General features: G+C 41.2%; 1 protein-coding gene across 1 annotated transcript in view; it reads right to left on the bottom strand.

Moving 5' to 3' along the window:
• The window catches only part of ST8SIA1 (ST8 alpha-N-acetyl-neuraminide alpha-2,8-sialyltransferase 1), a 125,928-nt gene that overhangs the window by 82,790 nt on the left and 25,875 nt on the right, over positions 1 to 17,263 (bottom strand). The window contains exon 2 of the mRNA XM_059816983.1: positions 9,449 to 9,593. Within this exon, the coding sequence (XP_059672966.1) occupies positions 9,449 to 9,593 (145 nt within the window). The remainder of the gene's footprint in view (positions 1 to 9,448; positions 9,594 to 17,263) is intronic.

The following is a 17,263-nucleotide window of genomic DNA, read 5'->3' as shown; positions in this document are numbered from 1 at the left end:
ACCCACAGTTCATAGAAGTGTCTAAGACAGTCTTTAAAAAATAAATAAAAAAGAAGAAAAAAAAACGTTCTTTCCATCTCCACACTGGAAAGAACTATGTCCTTCTCCATTTGGGATTCACAGTTATATTACACAAGCCCAAATTTACAACGCTGTTAAATGTCATATGCTGACTCATTTCAGTTGGAAAGACACCAGTGCTTTCAGTTATCTTGCCTTTGCCTCCCACTATAGACTACCCCTTAACCACCACACACAAAACAGTCACCTCAGATTGATAGTTATTGGCCAGTAGACTATCAGCAACACAGATTTAATTGTCAAATTTCTCCCTAAAAACTCTGAAAAAGCATCAAGATCTGTTGATCAAGAAGGGAAAACCAGGCTGAATTCTTGATCTGAGCAACAGCAAGTTAACCGGTACTTCACCTGCACATCCAGCATCACAGGATTTATCTGCTGCATCTGGATGTAAGAAAACCACTACTGTGTTACCTTCCCAACATCCAAAATGTCATTTGGAAGCCAATGCCTGCCTCATGGGAGACATTCAGATGATAAAAACTGTTCCAGAAGAGAACCACAGCCCTTCCCCTCCACACCATATCAGGTTATAAGGACTCTATATCAACCATGCCTGGCTACATAAGTCAATTCCTGAACTGTAATGCAGCAGATTTCTCATTAAATGTAAAGCTGGGCTTACACTCCCCCCCAAGCAAGAAGACATAAAGGGTCCTTTGAAAGTCACTAAATAATCCTCCTACAAGATTTGTAACTGTGCTACCCCTTCTTAATAGCTTCTGCAGTGGTGTAACCTTCCCTGACTTTCTTCAAGCCTGCAGACTCAGACTCTGCTAAGCCACGATTCCACCTGTATTTAGGAATAACTGGAAGAAGACAGGGGCTATGTCTTTGCTGCAGGTGAAATACTTTCTGAACATAATCTGATATCCTGCCACACTCCAGTACAATTTACATGAGACATATCAAGAAATCCAACAACTGTATGAAAAATAGAAGGATGTAATATTTCATCAATTTCTACTCATTCTTCTGCCAGGTGGTAAGTGCCAGGCTTGAAATGCAACCAAACCTAAGCCTCAAATAAGCCAGTACTGGTATGAAGCCTATTTTAGAAGTATTTCACCAAAAAAGCTAACTACTGAATGCAGCAAATTAATGTAATGCATTCTGAACACTGAATAATTCAAATATATAGTCACATATACAGTAGAAGTCTATAAACTGAACAAGATTACTTTCAAAAATAAAATTCATAAATAATAAGGAAGGCTAACACATGGCCAAGATATAAAGGATAAAACTTACTCAAGATTTAGACACTGACTTCCAAAGAAGCAAAAGTCTCGTTGCACCTGTAGGTGGAAGTCTTGGTATATAAACGTATTCACTGCCAGAAAAACCTCTGCATGGAGGAAGAACCTCTTTTTAGCATCTTTTATGTAAAGCTACAATAAAACAAACAAATCTAACTGTGTTGCCTTTGGGCAAATTAGAACCAACTCTTATTTCTATTTTTATACCCTCATCCAGGCAGCTCGTATGCCCTGTAGTTACTTGTAGCCATCAGAAGTTCGCTCTTCTATAGTTCACATCTGTGACCACTTCCTATAATTATTCTTCTGCTTACAACATTTCTTGCTTATAAAGCAGCAACTTTATGTTCCCATAAAGCACACGAACATTGACTAAAAAGCCCATAAAATTCTCAGGGCAGCAGTACAGCCTCTCTGGCAGTCTGCCCACACTGCCCACTTCCTCTTTGGGTGCAGAACATCCTTTTTGCTCTGTACTTTACGATTCCACAGCATAACATCTGTAGTTGTGACGTCTAGGTACCTTTAAAAACATGACTTGAGGTAGAAAATCTTGGCTGTGCAGCTAAGGAGTAGAAACACCTGCTAGCATGCAGTGCTGTGAGATCCTCCCTGCCTCTGCCAGCAGATGCCCTTCCACAGTGTCCCCTACCTCCCCCCCAGGACAGCACACCACCGCCCCATTGCTCAGCCTTGCCCGTGTTTCCATCCCTGCCATGGCATCTTCACACTCAGCAGCCGCTCCACACAGACTTGCATTTTACCAGTCAGTAACTGTACGGCCATGGGTAGCAATAGAAACTAATAAATATGCTCTTTTAAGCATTTTCCAAATATAAAATCACTCCAAATTGCAACGCCAACATGGCTGAATTATCCTCTTGAAAATACCCCATGTCCCTTCTGTCTTAGGTGGCTCCACAACAATCCCACAGGGTTTTGTACTTTTTTTAGTACTGCTCAGTATCCATAAAAATGCAGAAGCTGGACCACATTAGCTCTTCCACATCCTCATAAATCTCAAAATCCCAAACAGAGGTGGGATTGATGTGTGGGGTTACTTTAATGCCCAAGGGCATGAGGGTCTGTCTGGCAAAGGTACTGCTGGGTGCTCGGATCAGCTCTTGTGTTACCTAGGAAAGAGAGTGATTGATGCTCAGTCACTTTAGATTTGAAATACAAATTCTGAGTTAGGGCAGCCATTCCTCCTTCTCTGCCTGCGGGCCAAACTGACACTTCGCAGCCAGATCTAGTAATTCCCTTCCTCTCTGTTACATTTGGAAAGGTCAGCATCTATTTATGTATTTGCACTGACTGAGATAAAGCCAGTTTAGCATGTGCGTTATTGCAGATAAACTCCAGAAAATCAGGCTCACCGAAGACAGCCTAGCTAAACAGCTTTGGCCGAAGACATTTTAGTAAACCCAGAAAGACCAAAGCACACATCCGATGATCAACAGGGACAGAAAGCCACCCCTTGGTCTGTTTTACATCGCTTCAACAAGAGCATGTTGCCCATCCTCTAGTTAATTACTTCAAACTATACACATTGCATCTCAGCCTTTTTAGCATAAATTTGATATTCACCATCAGGCATATTTGCATCTTGTCTTTATGGAGTAGTTTCAGATGGACTATGGCTTTTGCTTAACTGACCAGATAGAACAGATGATGCCCTATTCCAGCTTTGCTAACAGGCTGCACAAAACGGTCCAATTACACAGTTCTTAATTAGTCAGTATGCAATCAAAGTGAGGGTAGGGGTTTCACTTAACTAAGTATTAAGCCAGATTTTTGATCACCCTGATGACAATGGCTAGAGATTATCCAGGACTGAAGGGAAGACTCATGCTCCAAAAAAGCATAATTTATCAGGTCTCTACAGATAGTATTTCATATCCCAGTTTATGAAAGGCACTATATGATACAATCACTTGAATAATTCAGAAGATCTCTTAATAATTGCATTTCTAACATGCAGATGTCACTTCACAAGATATAACTACCTCTTCACCTTTTCGTATACAATATGTTTTCCATGTTTGCAATAATTAACATTTATTACATTTTGAACAAATATATGTAGCCCCAATCAAGAACATAGTTTGCATTACAGTATGCTTGAGGAGAGAAAAAAAAAAAAGAGAGAGGGAAAAAAGGAAGAAAAGGGACAGCACCAAGAAATTCCCCCAAATCCTGATTAAATACAACTCAAAATAGGTCAGGGAGGTACTATTCAGACAATAGAACTAATGGAAGTAAATATAAGTGTTGCTCAATAAATGTTAGGTCTGCAGGCACTTCATGCCCCTACCCAAGACGTTAAGGAAAAAAACCAGGACACACATGACAGCCAGTATTTCAATTTATTTCTCCAAGAAGCTATTAATTACAGAGCTTTACGGAGAACAGAGTACTTCGGTAAGTTAGATTGGTAGCAAAAATTAACAGAGCGCTTCCAAAGTCAACACCAAAGGTAATAATTTCATGCCTCCTGGCAACACTGCAGTCCGTCAAATCCTAACCCCCTTCACTTCAGGTGGTTTCCCATTTTATACAAAATTTTTGGATCACCTGGGTCTAAAATTCGTCCAAAAAACACACAGCCTTTGCCCTAAGCAAGTTAACATTGTCCTCTTAATGGGGTTCACATTCCACCCTGCATCTGCACTGCAGCCACGCTCCCACCTAACCCTTCCCAGTACTTGCTGCTCTGAGACCTCACCTTCTACTTGAATCAAACTTCCATTTTCTTTCTCAGGATGAGTATGTTTATCCTGTAATCCTCGTCATGCGAAAAGCGGAAAGGCCTGCAGACTCTACACCGAACTCCCTTTCCAAATCTGAATTATTTCCCTGAAATAATTACAAATTATTCTACTAGCTACGGGCTCTAACTGTTAAGCCCAGGGAATTTGCTTTGACACAGCACAAGTACCAGCATCAGAAAAGGACACGATAAAATCTCTGGCCAAATGAGGAATGTTGTGAGCAACCAAGAAAAATTAAACAAGGTCCCAGAATCTAACAGGTACCCTGAATAAAAACCACAAATCACATCGCATAACCGTAAAATCATTCACCCAATACAACATTCACTCCGATAACCCAGAAAATGTCAGAGAATGTCTCCATCTTATACTTACAGGTAGAACGATTAACTTTTTCCCTGCCTTTATATTAAGGACAAGAATTTAAACTCTTATTAATAATTTGAAAAATACTGCCTTTCTTCTGATCACAAGGTATCCAGAAGCAGCTGCCAGCTTTCACAAATTTATTTGTGGCTTGAAGCTATTTCCTTTAGATTTCTCAAACACCATTTGTAATGACTATTCATGAGAAGCTCATTGCAAGTAGCCATTCTTCCAGCTGACAGCATTTTGCAGGTGAAACTTTAGAAGGGATTTGGAGCAGCTGGGGAATAATATTTTAATAATTTGAAATAATTTACTGATACCAAATGTGTCTAACTGCTTCAGGTGAAATACAATAGAACCAGAAAATTTTTCAATGAGTTATTTTATTTTGCCAAATTAAAAGTTGAAGCTTAACATGTGAATTTTCTTTTGAAATGTATTCACTCCTCCACCCTCCCAAATAATAGTTTACATGGCAGAGTGAAAAGTTCCATTTGATTTAACTATTTCTTTAGCCTTTTGGGGGAAGGGGAAAGGAGACCTCAGAAATTCACCTAGTTCTTCCTTGCTATAAGCTTTTGCCAACAAGCAACAAAAAACAATTATTTGCATAAACAGCTAAATACTGGGGTGAGGGGGGTTTTTTCCCCTCTAATGGTAAAGATAGTCTGAAATTTGCTTTTGAAACTGTGAGGAAGAAAAAGACAGGAAGAAGTGCAAAATTATTTCAGAAAATGTTTGAAACTGGGACTTGTTTTATTCTCTAACTCAAAAGCAGATGACTGTTCATGTTTCTTTCACATGGTTTTGAGTTACATCACGTTTACTCATAGCATCTAAAAATTACTGCAGGAATTTATGGAAGTCTGGTTTCTTCCATTCTAGTCAGACAGTAAAGGGTGGAAAATGCTAGTCATGCCTTCTGTCCTGCCTCAATACAACACAACAGGACCAGAGTTGCATGGCTAAACTTCCAGGCCGAAGAGCAAGGAGGCTATATATCTCTGTCCTGTCAGGGACAGGACTCCTGAACACTCACCAACACACAGTTCCATTTTATGTATAATATTTGGACCACAACGGAGAGGAAATACATTTACAAGTTACCCATGGCCTTTAGTGGCCAACCTGAGACATAGCAGCCCTGCCATTCAGAGGTTTATCCAACCACACCGCTGATCTCGACTGTAGTAGGGACACCTGCATCTCTGAACTCTCAGTACCCCCAAATACATATCAAAATTACTGGTTAATATTGAAACCTCAAGTCTACATGAAAAGCTTTAGAAAAGCGGTAGGCACACAGTAGGAATAACCTTGCATTGTTAATACTAAACTACACCTACAGATATATGCAGAGTCTATACTTTTTGTCTCCTGAAAGTGTGAAATAATGCTGTAGATCACAGCAAGTAATACAACAAAGCTGCTCTCAAGAAACGCCTGATTTTAATTGAATTGACACTCCCATTATCCAACAGCTCCAGGCAATGCCACTGTAGTACGTGTTGGGAGATGAGATGTAGGTGGGATGCCTGCCCTCACTGCATGCTAGGCCACTTTCTGTGATGAGCCACAACCTGCCCCACGTCTTCTCCCGACCGTTAGGTATTGACAAGGAGCCACCAGCAGTTTCTCTCCAGGATGGGAAAGATGGTACAGTCTGGGTACAGTCTGTGTAATATTTCATGTCTGTTTCAAAAACATTTAATTCTAGAAATCAGGGGGGAAATGACACTGAGAGGGTGAGAGTAAGAGGAGCCACTTCCAGCAGCTGGAATTGTCGGTTCATGCAAAACTCTGCAACTTCAAATTTTGTTCTCATAAACTGAAATGAAACACTGAATGACTATTTCCACAGAATACTTCTTTCTTTTGCAAATTTCTCCTTTGGCCAATAAAAAACTTTAAAAAAAAAACAACAGGAGGAGGAATACAATCAAGCAAAGTCTAAGAAAAAAAAGCCAGCGACAGAGCTGATAAAAAAAAAAACAGATTAAATATTACATTCAAAAAATTTTAAAATGAAGTGTCATAACACCACCAAAACCTTTTAACCTTTTCACTTCCAAGAAAAATTGAAAAACTGACAAACTGATAGTAAATTCATATTTTGATGAAATAGCATTTTTATTGGAAAAGCACTCCATCATAAAATGTTGAACCAGCTGTAAGACATTCATCTACAGATTACTCATAAGAAAAATATTCTATTTCATATTGGTCACATTCAAAAGTAAGTTACATTTTACATACTAATTTCTGAAATACTTACGTTATGTCTGTGTCTCCATTGATGCATAGCCAACTTATTCTATGCCATAAAATACAACAAGTTTCCTATTTCATTTTGAGTTACTTTACCCTGTAAGTTAATAACTTATTCAGGACTGAGAAACCTTCTGCAAGCACAAAATGGCTTAAGCCCAGCAGATTGATGTGGATGGAGCCTTTTTTATTTATTCCGGAGGAAATATTTTTTTTATTATATCAACATAGCTGCGGCCCTTTACATTCCTGTTACATCCCTGGAGCATTTCAGAGTATTACCCATATTTTATGAGTGGTTTTAAGCTTCTGGATACTTTTGAAAAGAATATTCATCTTCACAAAAATCGCTTGCCAGTTGCCAGCAAGCTAATAGACACCATTCTTCAAAGCAGGAGCCTGAAAAATTTAGGTATTTTTCTTGAAACAGAAAGAGAGGTAGGAAAATATTTTGTTTAAGAATTTACTGCAAATAAATCTTCCTAAGCTTTTAAGCTTAGCAGGATTTCATCTGATAAAGGTTTACAAAATTCCTTTGGGCAAAATGCATAGGAATAACATATCATGTTAGAGGCAGTGGTACTTGCAAGGAAAGAGGGAGTAGTAGCGAGTAGCACTTGTCAAAAATGAACTGCCTGTCAATTCATTAAAGGAATAGCATTTCTGGCACTGGTCCTAGAGCTGCTTTCTAGCATTGTTCTAGGGTTGGAACATCATAAAAATTCACCTTTTCCACCACCACCCCTACAACAGCATCTAGCCATCCTCTTCGCATCCCGATTGGCAAGCCTAAGGGACACTGAATTCCCAACTCCTCAGCTCGTTGTTCCCCAGCAGTTTGTCTCTCCAGGACTTCCCAGATCCTCGCTCTCGATCCGACCAACTGAAACTTTGGGGATAGAGCTTGGGATCCTGGGAACCACTGGAGTTCCCAAGACTGTGATTCCTCTCTAACCAGCATTTACCTCTCTAAAGAAGCCTGTCCAGTACTCTGCTCTTTTCCGAGAGGAGGTAGGACACCTCTGTGGCCAGGCAGAGTCCTAGGTTTTAATCCAAAGAAAACCAAACCTGAAATCCCAAATCCATCACAAAACAATGACCTCCCTGTGCCAGCCCAGGTGGGGCTTTTCTGAAACGTCGGAAAGGATGTACACATTTTGAGCAGTTGCTGCCAATACCTTTGTGTGGTACAAAGTTCACAACTCTGCCAAGGATTTCAGTTTTCTCCAATAAACGGTACAATACTGTAGCAACAAATCACACTAATCATCATAAAAAAGATATACAGCTGCTACTCTGTGACACACCATAAACTTTCCACCAGTGTCAAAGGCAGGGAGAGAAATTCACTCCAGCCGGGCAGCCCTTTCCAGATGTACTGCAGGAAAAAAACCACTTGCCATACACATTTCAGGATCTACTCATTTGTTGAGCTTGCAGGGACACAGCAGCTGGGGAGCAGCCTGAGGGAGGCAGAGGTCCATTAACTGCTTCATTGCAATAGGCACAGCCAAGTGACAAGACAGCAGACTGGCAGCCTAAACAAGAGACAGCTGTAACACCACTCCTCTGGGTGATATCTTAACACATGAAGTGTTTGCACCTCCTCTTTCCTACACCACAGTTTCCCCTCACTCTTTCTCCACTAACAGAAACTCACTCGAAGTCATAACTCTGTTGTTGAGATCTGGCAACTACCTTTTTTTTAAAAAAAATAACCTTTTTGATGTTTTATTTGCAGGATGAGTTTAACAAGTAAGAACTCTGCTACACGTTTAACTGAAACAGCAACAAATTAAAAGCCCGGTGTGAATGATTCAACACTGATGGGAAGGCTTAATAAATACCTATGCCTTTAATTTGAGAAATTAAAGTAATATTTAAACCAATTAATAGGTCCAGATGTTTGACTTTCTTTAAATGTGTAGCCACCTAAAACATCTCTCCTTCCACATACAAAATTCAATATAATAAATCACAGAATCACTAAGGTTGGAAAAGACCTGTAAGATCATCAAGTCCAACCATCAACTAACACCACCATGCCCATTAAACCATTAAATCCATTATTTAATATCAGTTCGTATATTAATTAAAAATACAAGAAGCCCAGATCAGTATTACAAATTTCCAGGGCTTGAAAACCCTGCACTTAACCCAAAACACCTTTGCTGAACAACAAACCACTTCTAATATTCAAAACACAGCAAGCACCAACAAATTCAAGTTGTCAGCTTCTGTTATTGGGCTCACATTGCTTTCCACCAATAGACCTCATTAACTTGGAAGTAACTTGGACACCTTCACACAAAGCACCGTCACATCTTAGCCAAACAGATCTGAACTGAAGCAATCCTAGATGAGGGATGGTGCTCCCAGTGAGCGTGATCACTGACTGAAATGCAGAAATCACCTTCTTAAAATAGCCAGAACTTAGCATTTTAAAAATCAAGACAGGTGGCCCAATCTCATCCCTTGTGTACATCCGCACACCTGAAAAGCAGCCAGGGAAATATTAACATGCATACAAACATTTTATAATTTTCAGAACATAGAAGTAAAAAAGCAGAGGAGAGTGTTCTGTACTGAGAAATCAAGATACAACTTCTTGACGAGCATTTAGCCTATTTATACTCATCTGTACCCTATTACCATTTAGTATATTAATACTTAAATTGAAGAGAAAAAAAGGTTACTAACCTGTGGGAAGAGAGAGTAAGTTGCATTGTCAATAGTGAAAGAATATAAAAATTCCCCGTCAAACCAGAGGTTCTTTCCCATCGGGGAGTTCAGCTTTGTCATAGCAAAGAGCTGCCCAGGGTCACAGCATTCTTCCAGCAGTTTCCTAGTGAAGGCAAGCAAAAGAGAAAGAGCCATGTTAATTAGAGCCTTGGCACACCTTCTCTGATGACCACCACTCACACCTGAGATCGCTCTCAGATGCTCCAAAGAAAGCCATTTATCTTCCCAGCCAGCAGATGAACCATGGCTGACTCTCTTTTACTTACAAAAGGGCCAGAAAACCTGATTTTATTTCAGAAAATCTTAGAAATAGACAGTAAAACATTTAAACCTCCATTCACTTTTGAGTGGCACAGAAACAGAACCAAGACTCAGCAAAAGAAACTCCATCCTTTACAACCCATTCTAATGAATAAAAAGCTGGCCCCCAACACATACAGAAATCAGAGAAGCTCCTTTGAAAATTAAATCCGAGGTATATGAAAATTCAGTACCAAACCTTATTCATGAAGAACAGACCTCCTAAACCCCCCCGGTTACGTAACTTAAGTATGGAAAAATTTGGCATCTCTCTCCAGTTGCTAAATATCCTTGTGCTTCATTCACAGCAGTATTAGAGCCTGCCTTCTAACTGAAGTCCAACTTGAGTCATCCCAGTATGATATATATATGATATTATACTTCTTGTTTCCCTGCCAAAACTGCATATCCTCTTACACATTCATTTCCCCAAAATACATATTACTCAGCTGAGTAGAAATTTGAGAGCTGGTGAGGTGGTTGAAGGTTGTATTGAGCAAAAATTCTGTATCACAGCGAACTCAGCAATTAATATCCTAAAATACGGAATGATGAAAAGCTCTAGACATCTGCAAGGCAGAAATATCCTATCTTTCTGAAGCCCACAGGAGAGTAGCTCTTTATAGGAAGGGTGACACTCATGTTAGTTTTTAAATTAAATAGATGTATGTAAAATATACATTGCAGAATTGTGCCATTACAGTATATTAATATATTATTACATACATTTCTCATTTATTTTAAAGGGAATCCTAAAGAGACCAATGCCATTTCCAGTGGCTGCATAAGACTTGCAAGTGGCAGGCAGAAAAACATCAGTTATTAGTGACTACTAAGATGCTTGATATAGCTGTTCTCCTCTGTGAAAGTGAAGATTTTATTCAAAACCATGAAGTCATTCACGGAAATGTTTAAAAATTTTTTATCATTTTTTTAAGTTCTTCAGCTACTTTTCTTCTCTGAAAATTGATATTTTAAAAAAATCAGTATTTTCCCCTATCAAAAATTGATTTTCCATAAGTTAATAGTTTTCTGCAACCGTGTGAATACTATTTTCCATACATACATCAACTGAAAATTAGGTGAAAACCATGGAGTGGATTTGTTGTAATATTAGCAGAAGAGGAAACAGCTTGAAAATGTTGCATGGCAAACAGAAAACCCAGGGGTGTCAGTGCTATTCGTTAGCTTTCCCTGCTGGGGAAGTTCAGTGATTTCCTCTGGTTCAGGCCAGGGCAGCGCTGCCCCACCGATACCCCAGGGCCCTGGGACACTTCCTCGTGTGGAGGAAGGCTATCAAGGGACAGCAAGGATGCAAGCACGGGGAAGCTGGATTGAGGGCAGGAGGTCCACTCCTCTCCTAAAACAGGTACCTGAGAGTACCCTTTGCACATGACATGCAGGCAGATTAAACTGTTAAAAGGAAGCAAATTACACAAGGTAACTGGGTATCACATTTTGGTGTGAGTCAAGAGTCAGCTTCTATGAAGAGCTCCAAGGTAAGCTCTCCCCCTGTAGTAGGCTCAGCAGCCCCTCTGTCCCCACAGGCAGCCAAAGAGGTGAGTGATTTTTACAAAGACTCAATCAGAAGCTTATGACAGGGTGCTTCATGGCTCAAAATTTCCATATTTTGTCCCTTTGACCCCACAGCGCTGCACTGCAGAGCATGAGGCTCCACCACATATCGAGACCTTGCATCGTGAGGGTGCAGGGCTCATGAGCACAGAGCATGCTGCTGCTCAGACTGAAGTGCTACGAGCACTAACTTGTTTCTGTGTATTTTCTCCATACACACTTGAACTCCTCCATCTGTATAAACAGGTATTTCAGAAAAGATGTAAATCACTGTGCTCGGGTGCGTAAGTCAATCCCAAATTAATGAAGTCTGGGACAAAACTGTGTCCAGTTCTAGACTCCACAATTCAAGAAAGACACAGACAGACTGGAGAAGGTCCAAAGGAGGGCCACAATGATGATCAAAGGGCAGGAAAACCTGCCCTATGAGGAAGGACTTAAGAAGTTAGGTCTTTTCTCCCTGGAGAAGACAAGACTCAGGGGGGACCTCATCACAGTTTTCCAGTACGTGAAGGGCAGTTACAAAGAGGATGGAGGCTCTCTCTTCACAAGGAGCCACATGGAGAAGACAAGGGGCAATGGGTACAAGTTGCACTGGGAGAGGCTCCATCTTGAAATAAGAAAGAAATTTTTTACAGTGATAACAATCATTCCCTGGAACAACTTCCCCAGGGATGTGGTGGAGTCTCCATCGCTGGAGGTTTTCAAGATGCAATTGGACAAGGTGCTAGATAATCTCATCTAGGCTCCATTTCCCACAGAAGGTTTGTTTGAGGTGATTGTTTGAGGTCCCTTCCCACCTCAGCAGTTCTGTGATTCTGGAACTGTTTTCCCTTGGACTGCCTATTGCAGAGCTGGTTTGTCTCGCTCTGAGCAGAACAGAGCAATGTGTTAGCCAGAGTGGCAATCTCCATTCCTAGAAACACCAGTGGGTCTACCTATACCCACCACAGAAAGGCTTCACATCATCTTCCTGCTGATGCCCAAATAAAGCCTTCATCACAGAACTGTGACAATCAGACTAGAGGAAACTGGAAATCTCTCGCCAAATAACCTTTGCAAAACAGTTTAAGAGAGGCATGGAATATTGTTCCAAATAAAAGATTTGAGAGTGGAGATTTGTCTGGCTGTCCACAAACTCCAGTTTGCAGCCTTTGGAAAATTATTTCTCTCTCTCTGTCAAGTGGAAAGAACATAATTTTTGCCTATATCTTCCCCTCCTTTTCTTTGTATTTTCTATCCCCACAGCAACTTTTTCAAGAAAGCACAAGGTAATCCAAGGTCAGCTGGAGCCTCAACTCTACATGTAGTTGTCTGTTATACAACTGTATAACAAAACTAAAATTTCCACATGAAATCCTGCAACTCATACCTTCCCTGGAAGTCTGGTCTAAGCAAGAAGCACAAAAATAACAGAGAACTCAGTGGAAAAGTATCTAGGGAATGCTTTATATTAATGAATCTTTCCTTAGCTAGGGTAAGCTGATGAGCTAAGGAACAGCTCTTTGTACGATTTCACCCTCCCTCCCTCCATCTCTTACACTAGATGTATGCACCTACTCTTTCCCCTCCCAAAAAATGCATTCTTCCAGTTCCCATTGAATCCTTCATTAATAAACCTATTTATGAAAAGCCATAGGTGTTTCCTGAAAGGTCCACAGCTAGTCAGGTCACTAGTTCAAGTATGCATCTGTATTTATTAGCACAAAAATCTTGTGCTCTCACATGTGCTTTCTGTCAGAAAAGAATAATTATTAAAACTCTCACATTATTCAGTCTGTCTTTCTGATCCCGAAACTACAAAGTGAAAAAAGCTCCACAGGAAAACGTGCATCAAAAAGCAGAACGGATTCAAAGGCGAACCTAAAGCAGGGTACTTTGCAGGATCAGGGAGTCTGAACTGATTTGATGAGTTTGATTTAAACGTACAGCTAAAATGTTACGATAGAATTTGCAAAACTGCAGCAGCTTCTAGCCAAGGATTTCAATTCACTGCAAGCATTCCTTCACTCACAGGACATAAATAACATACTTTTGACTCAAAGTTATCTCCAAGTCAGAGGAGACCTGTGTATGAGAGGAATTAAACAACTTGAATATCGGTATTGAGAAGGCACTGGGGGCCCTCAGATCTGAGAGCACTTAAGGGACAACTTGTGAGAGAAGCAGGAAAAAAGTTACTTCGAGAATCTCACTTCAGGCCTCTAAGATTTCAGCCGGAATTGGGCACCAAGCAGGTCATTAACTACAAGGCAGCATTAGCACTGAAGTGGCTCAGTACATCAGCTCAAGCAGCAACCTGTGCACAAGACGGGAGCTGAGCAGCAGTTTTGAGACATTAGCTGTATCCCCACGGTATGCTTTGCTGAGGTTATACCAGCAGACATTGCACATCGAAAGAAGCAGAGTGAAATAGTTGATGCCAAGGATCCTACATCCACATCACCTTATTTTCATGGGATTTACTACAGACTAACTCTGGCGTGATCCCACAAATAGCCTGTGAGTGGCTGTAGCACATTGAGTGCATTACTAAGTGCAGTAACTGGGGACAATCAGGAGATTTGCCTCAAAAGCCCACTTCTGACCAAAGGGCTAATACAGGTGCACCCTCCTCTACCTAAAAGCAGAGAGGAAGCCAGACATCCTTGCAAAGTCTAAACCTAAATTCATACATAAAGTCAGTGAAAGAGCTTGCATAAAAATCCCAAACTACTTACTCTTCATCTTAAGTTAATCAACTTTTCAGTTTTATTTCAGTTTGCAGCCAGTTAATGTTTAATCTCACCCTGGTTTGACTCGCATCCCAGCCAGTGACAACTCAGTAGCTAGCTCAAACATCCCAAATGCCTTAAAACCGGCAAATATAACATCTAAAAGCAGAAATGGGCAATTCCACAGCATGAGTTGTCAGTGAGGAGGTCACAGTCCTTTACCTATCTCTTCTCCACAAGTGGAGCAGCTCCTGCGTCCCCAGCACACCACCACTTCTCCAGCTCTCTTTGCTGTGCCTGCCTTGTGATGCTCCACTACATGAAGCACGTACGTGCTGCCAGCACTGTGCAGGGGGGGGGGGGGGGGGGGGCAAAATTCTTCTTCTCAAATTTTTCATTTTAAACCCATGCAAGGGACGTAGTACATCAGTGAGGAAAAGATCAGGTTGATGGGGAGCCATTTGTCAGGCAGCAGCAACAGGAGGACAGCTCCATAAAGGAGGGCTGAAGGCTTAAAGGGAGCGATGGGCAGAGGGTGCATGGCAAGGCACAGCATACCAGGTGCAGGGGTAAGGGTCCCAGGTGAGGCTGGTCAGGGCTATAAAGGCCTACTGGTGCCCTGACACTGGTAACACCACCAACACCCCTTATTCTGCCCCAAGGGGGTGGCAGTTTTATAGCAAATCACACACACATGCTCAAAAATGGTAACACGAAACTTATTATTACTGTTTCATTACAGTTTGGCTTTAATGAAGTTCACGTTCAAGTTCGAGATAAAAATAATTGGTCAAACCAATTGCTTTAGTCAGACTCTGCTCAGCTGCCTGGATTTAGCTGGTATCATGCTAGCCCATGTCCAGTGACTACAAAATGGAGCCAGGAGCTGACAGCACAAGACTGCAGCATTTGGTCTGACATAAACCTTCTTTTCTTTACATTGCAGTTCACATTCGCCTCAACTTCCCATGTTTTGCTTTGGGATCAAATGAATCTGAACACCCAGATTAAAAAATGAATCTGCCTTTGGAGTTGCAGCTGGCGTCAAGCCAAAACCATCAGGCTTTCGCTCACAACCAGGGATTTGTGGCACTGCCGAAATCCAGAGTACGGGTGGTCGCTTGGGTTCATTAGGGAAGATTTGCAGAACTCGATTTCAGTGCAATTGCTTAATTGCTTCCATCTATGTATCCCCTAGCAGAGGTAGGAGGACCCACAGACAGCTTCGTGGACTCCTCAACTAAATCAACACCTACCTCCCAGCATATGCACACTTAAGGGACCCTGGGCTAACGTCCCTATCGGAAATACTTTAGGGATTAATATCAATAGTGGCTCTGGAACACAACTGGTCTGACCACCTCCAACACTCTAAGTCTCAAAATCTAATCCTGAAATTCTCTAAATTATGTCTTCAGAGTAATGTTTCCATAAGAATAATACATCCACATATTCTTGCAAGAAGTTTTGGTAGCAGGGGAGGAACAACAATTGTTGCTTAATGGTTAAAATCTTGCCTTTAACTAATTTGCACCCAGTTTAGAGTTTGAATTTTTGACACTTCAGGTTTTGGCTGATCTTTTAAATTATTTTTTTGCCCCTCCCTTAAGAGATCCCTGGCTTCTCAAATTTCAACCTCCCCTCTGATTAAGTGGAAAAGCTGGACTTTCCCCTATGTCTCACTTTGTTCAAAGTTTTTTACTCCTTCCGTCATTCCTGTGGCTATTCTCTCTTTTTCAAAATCCACCTCTAGATATTCCAAGCCTGGAAATAATATTTCTAGAGTAGTCACCCCCTGCCAACTACAGGGACAAAATGACCTCTCTGTTATTATCCACGCATCCCACGTCCAAGGCCAAAACACATTTAACTGATTAACTATTTAGCACTCATTTCGTTGCCAGTGCTTCCCAGGATGGGGACATCCATCTGTAACTGCAACCTCCACTCTGGTTTGTGAAACGTGAGATTTCACATACGGCTCTATTGAAAATTAGGACGCTCAGCAGGAAACCCAGGCTGCTCTGTCTCCTGGGCCTGTCCCCTGGAACAGTTGCTGCCCTGCTCCTTTTCTCATCTGAAAAATTTATCAACAATATTTTAATGTTGTCTTGCAGATCACTGATTAAAAGAAATGCGGAGGATCAAGAATTAATCTGAGCAAGTTCACATCTGGACACATCCCAAATTCATCCATCCAATGACCATCACCATCCAAGAACATACATAAAAAAAAATATCTAGCCCCATATCCCATCTCCAACAGTAGGCAGTAGCTAATGTTTACAGCTATAAGAGAGTCCTCTCATATAGCCACATAATGGCTATACTTGCGGCCATTTTTTGCTCCAAGCTGGCAGCCTGAGAATTTTATGGCTCTACAGAAGGCTACAGAAGCCATTAAATAACAGTAAAATCACTGATTCAATAACAGTCAGTGTGGTCGCATGAGCTTGTAGCTGCCGTTGGCATTTGGCTTCTGCATATTCTGTGAAAACATCGTTAGTTGGGTTTGGTCACACACATTGAATGTCTCTTTCCCAAAGAGCTCAATATAATACTTGTAACTGGGGGTTAGCTTGAGGAAGTCACTGAGGCTTCGAGGTTTTCATGGTGTTTAAAGTACCTTACTATTCAAGGGGTTCAAGGCATGCTAGCCTGTGCCTTAGGGAGGGCAGAAGACAGCAAGTATAAGGAAACTGCAAGTGGAATGTAATGGTTTCTTAGCAGGGCAGATATCACACACATCAAACTCTTGCTTCAAACACCTAACTGCCCCTGTACCAAAGCTGCGGGTAGAACACCAGTAACTGCTATGAGTTTACGGGGGAGATGGAGGGAAGGGGCTGTCGCCTCTCTGCTCCCACCAGATGCTAAGGGACACGCTGAATGAACTCCAAGTCACACAACACAGAGCGACGTGGTCTTTCTCCTTCACATCAAAAACTAAACTGGCTTCAGCCTTGTCAAGTATTTTGGCACCACTCCTCTCTATAGCAGACTCCACCCCACCTGAGATGAAATTTAAAACTACCCTCAGCACAACTATTCAGGAATATGATCTTAAAATTGCCCTCCTAAGAACATCATGGACAAGTACCAAAAGAATAAGAGAACAGCCAATGGAAATGTTCTTCATATCCACAAAGGCATACCAAATTGTTTTTTTTGGGAAAGCAGTACT

This window comes from Gavia stellata, chromosome 4 (genome assembly GCF_030936135.1).
Source record: "Gavia stellata isolate bGavSte3 chromosome 4, bGavSte3.hap2, whole genome shotgun sequence".
NCBI lineage: Eukaryota > Metazoa > Chordata > Aves > Gaviiformes > Gaviidae > Gavia > Gavia stellata.
Note: the sequence above shows the minus strand (reverse complement) of the source record. Positions and strands in the feature narration are given on the sequence as shown.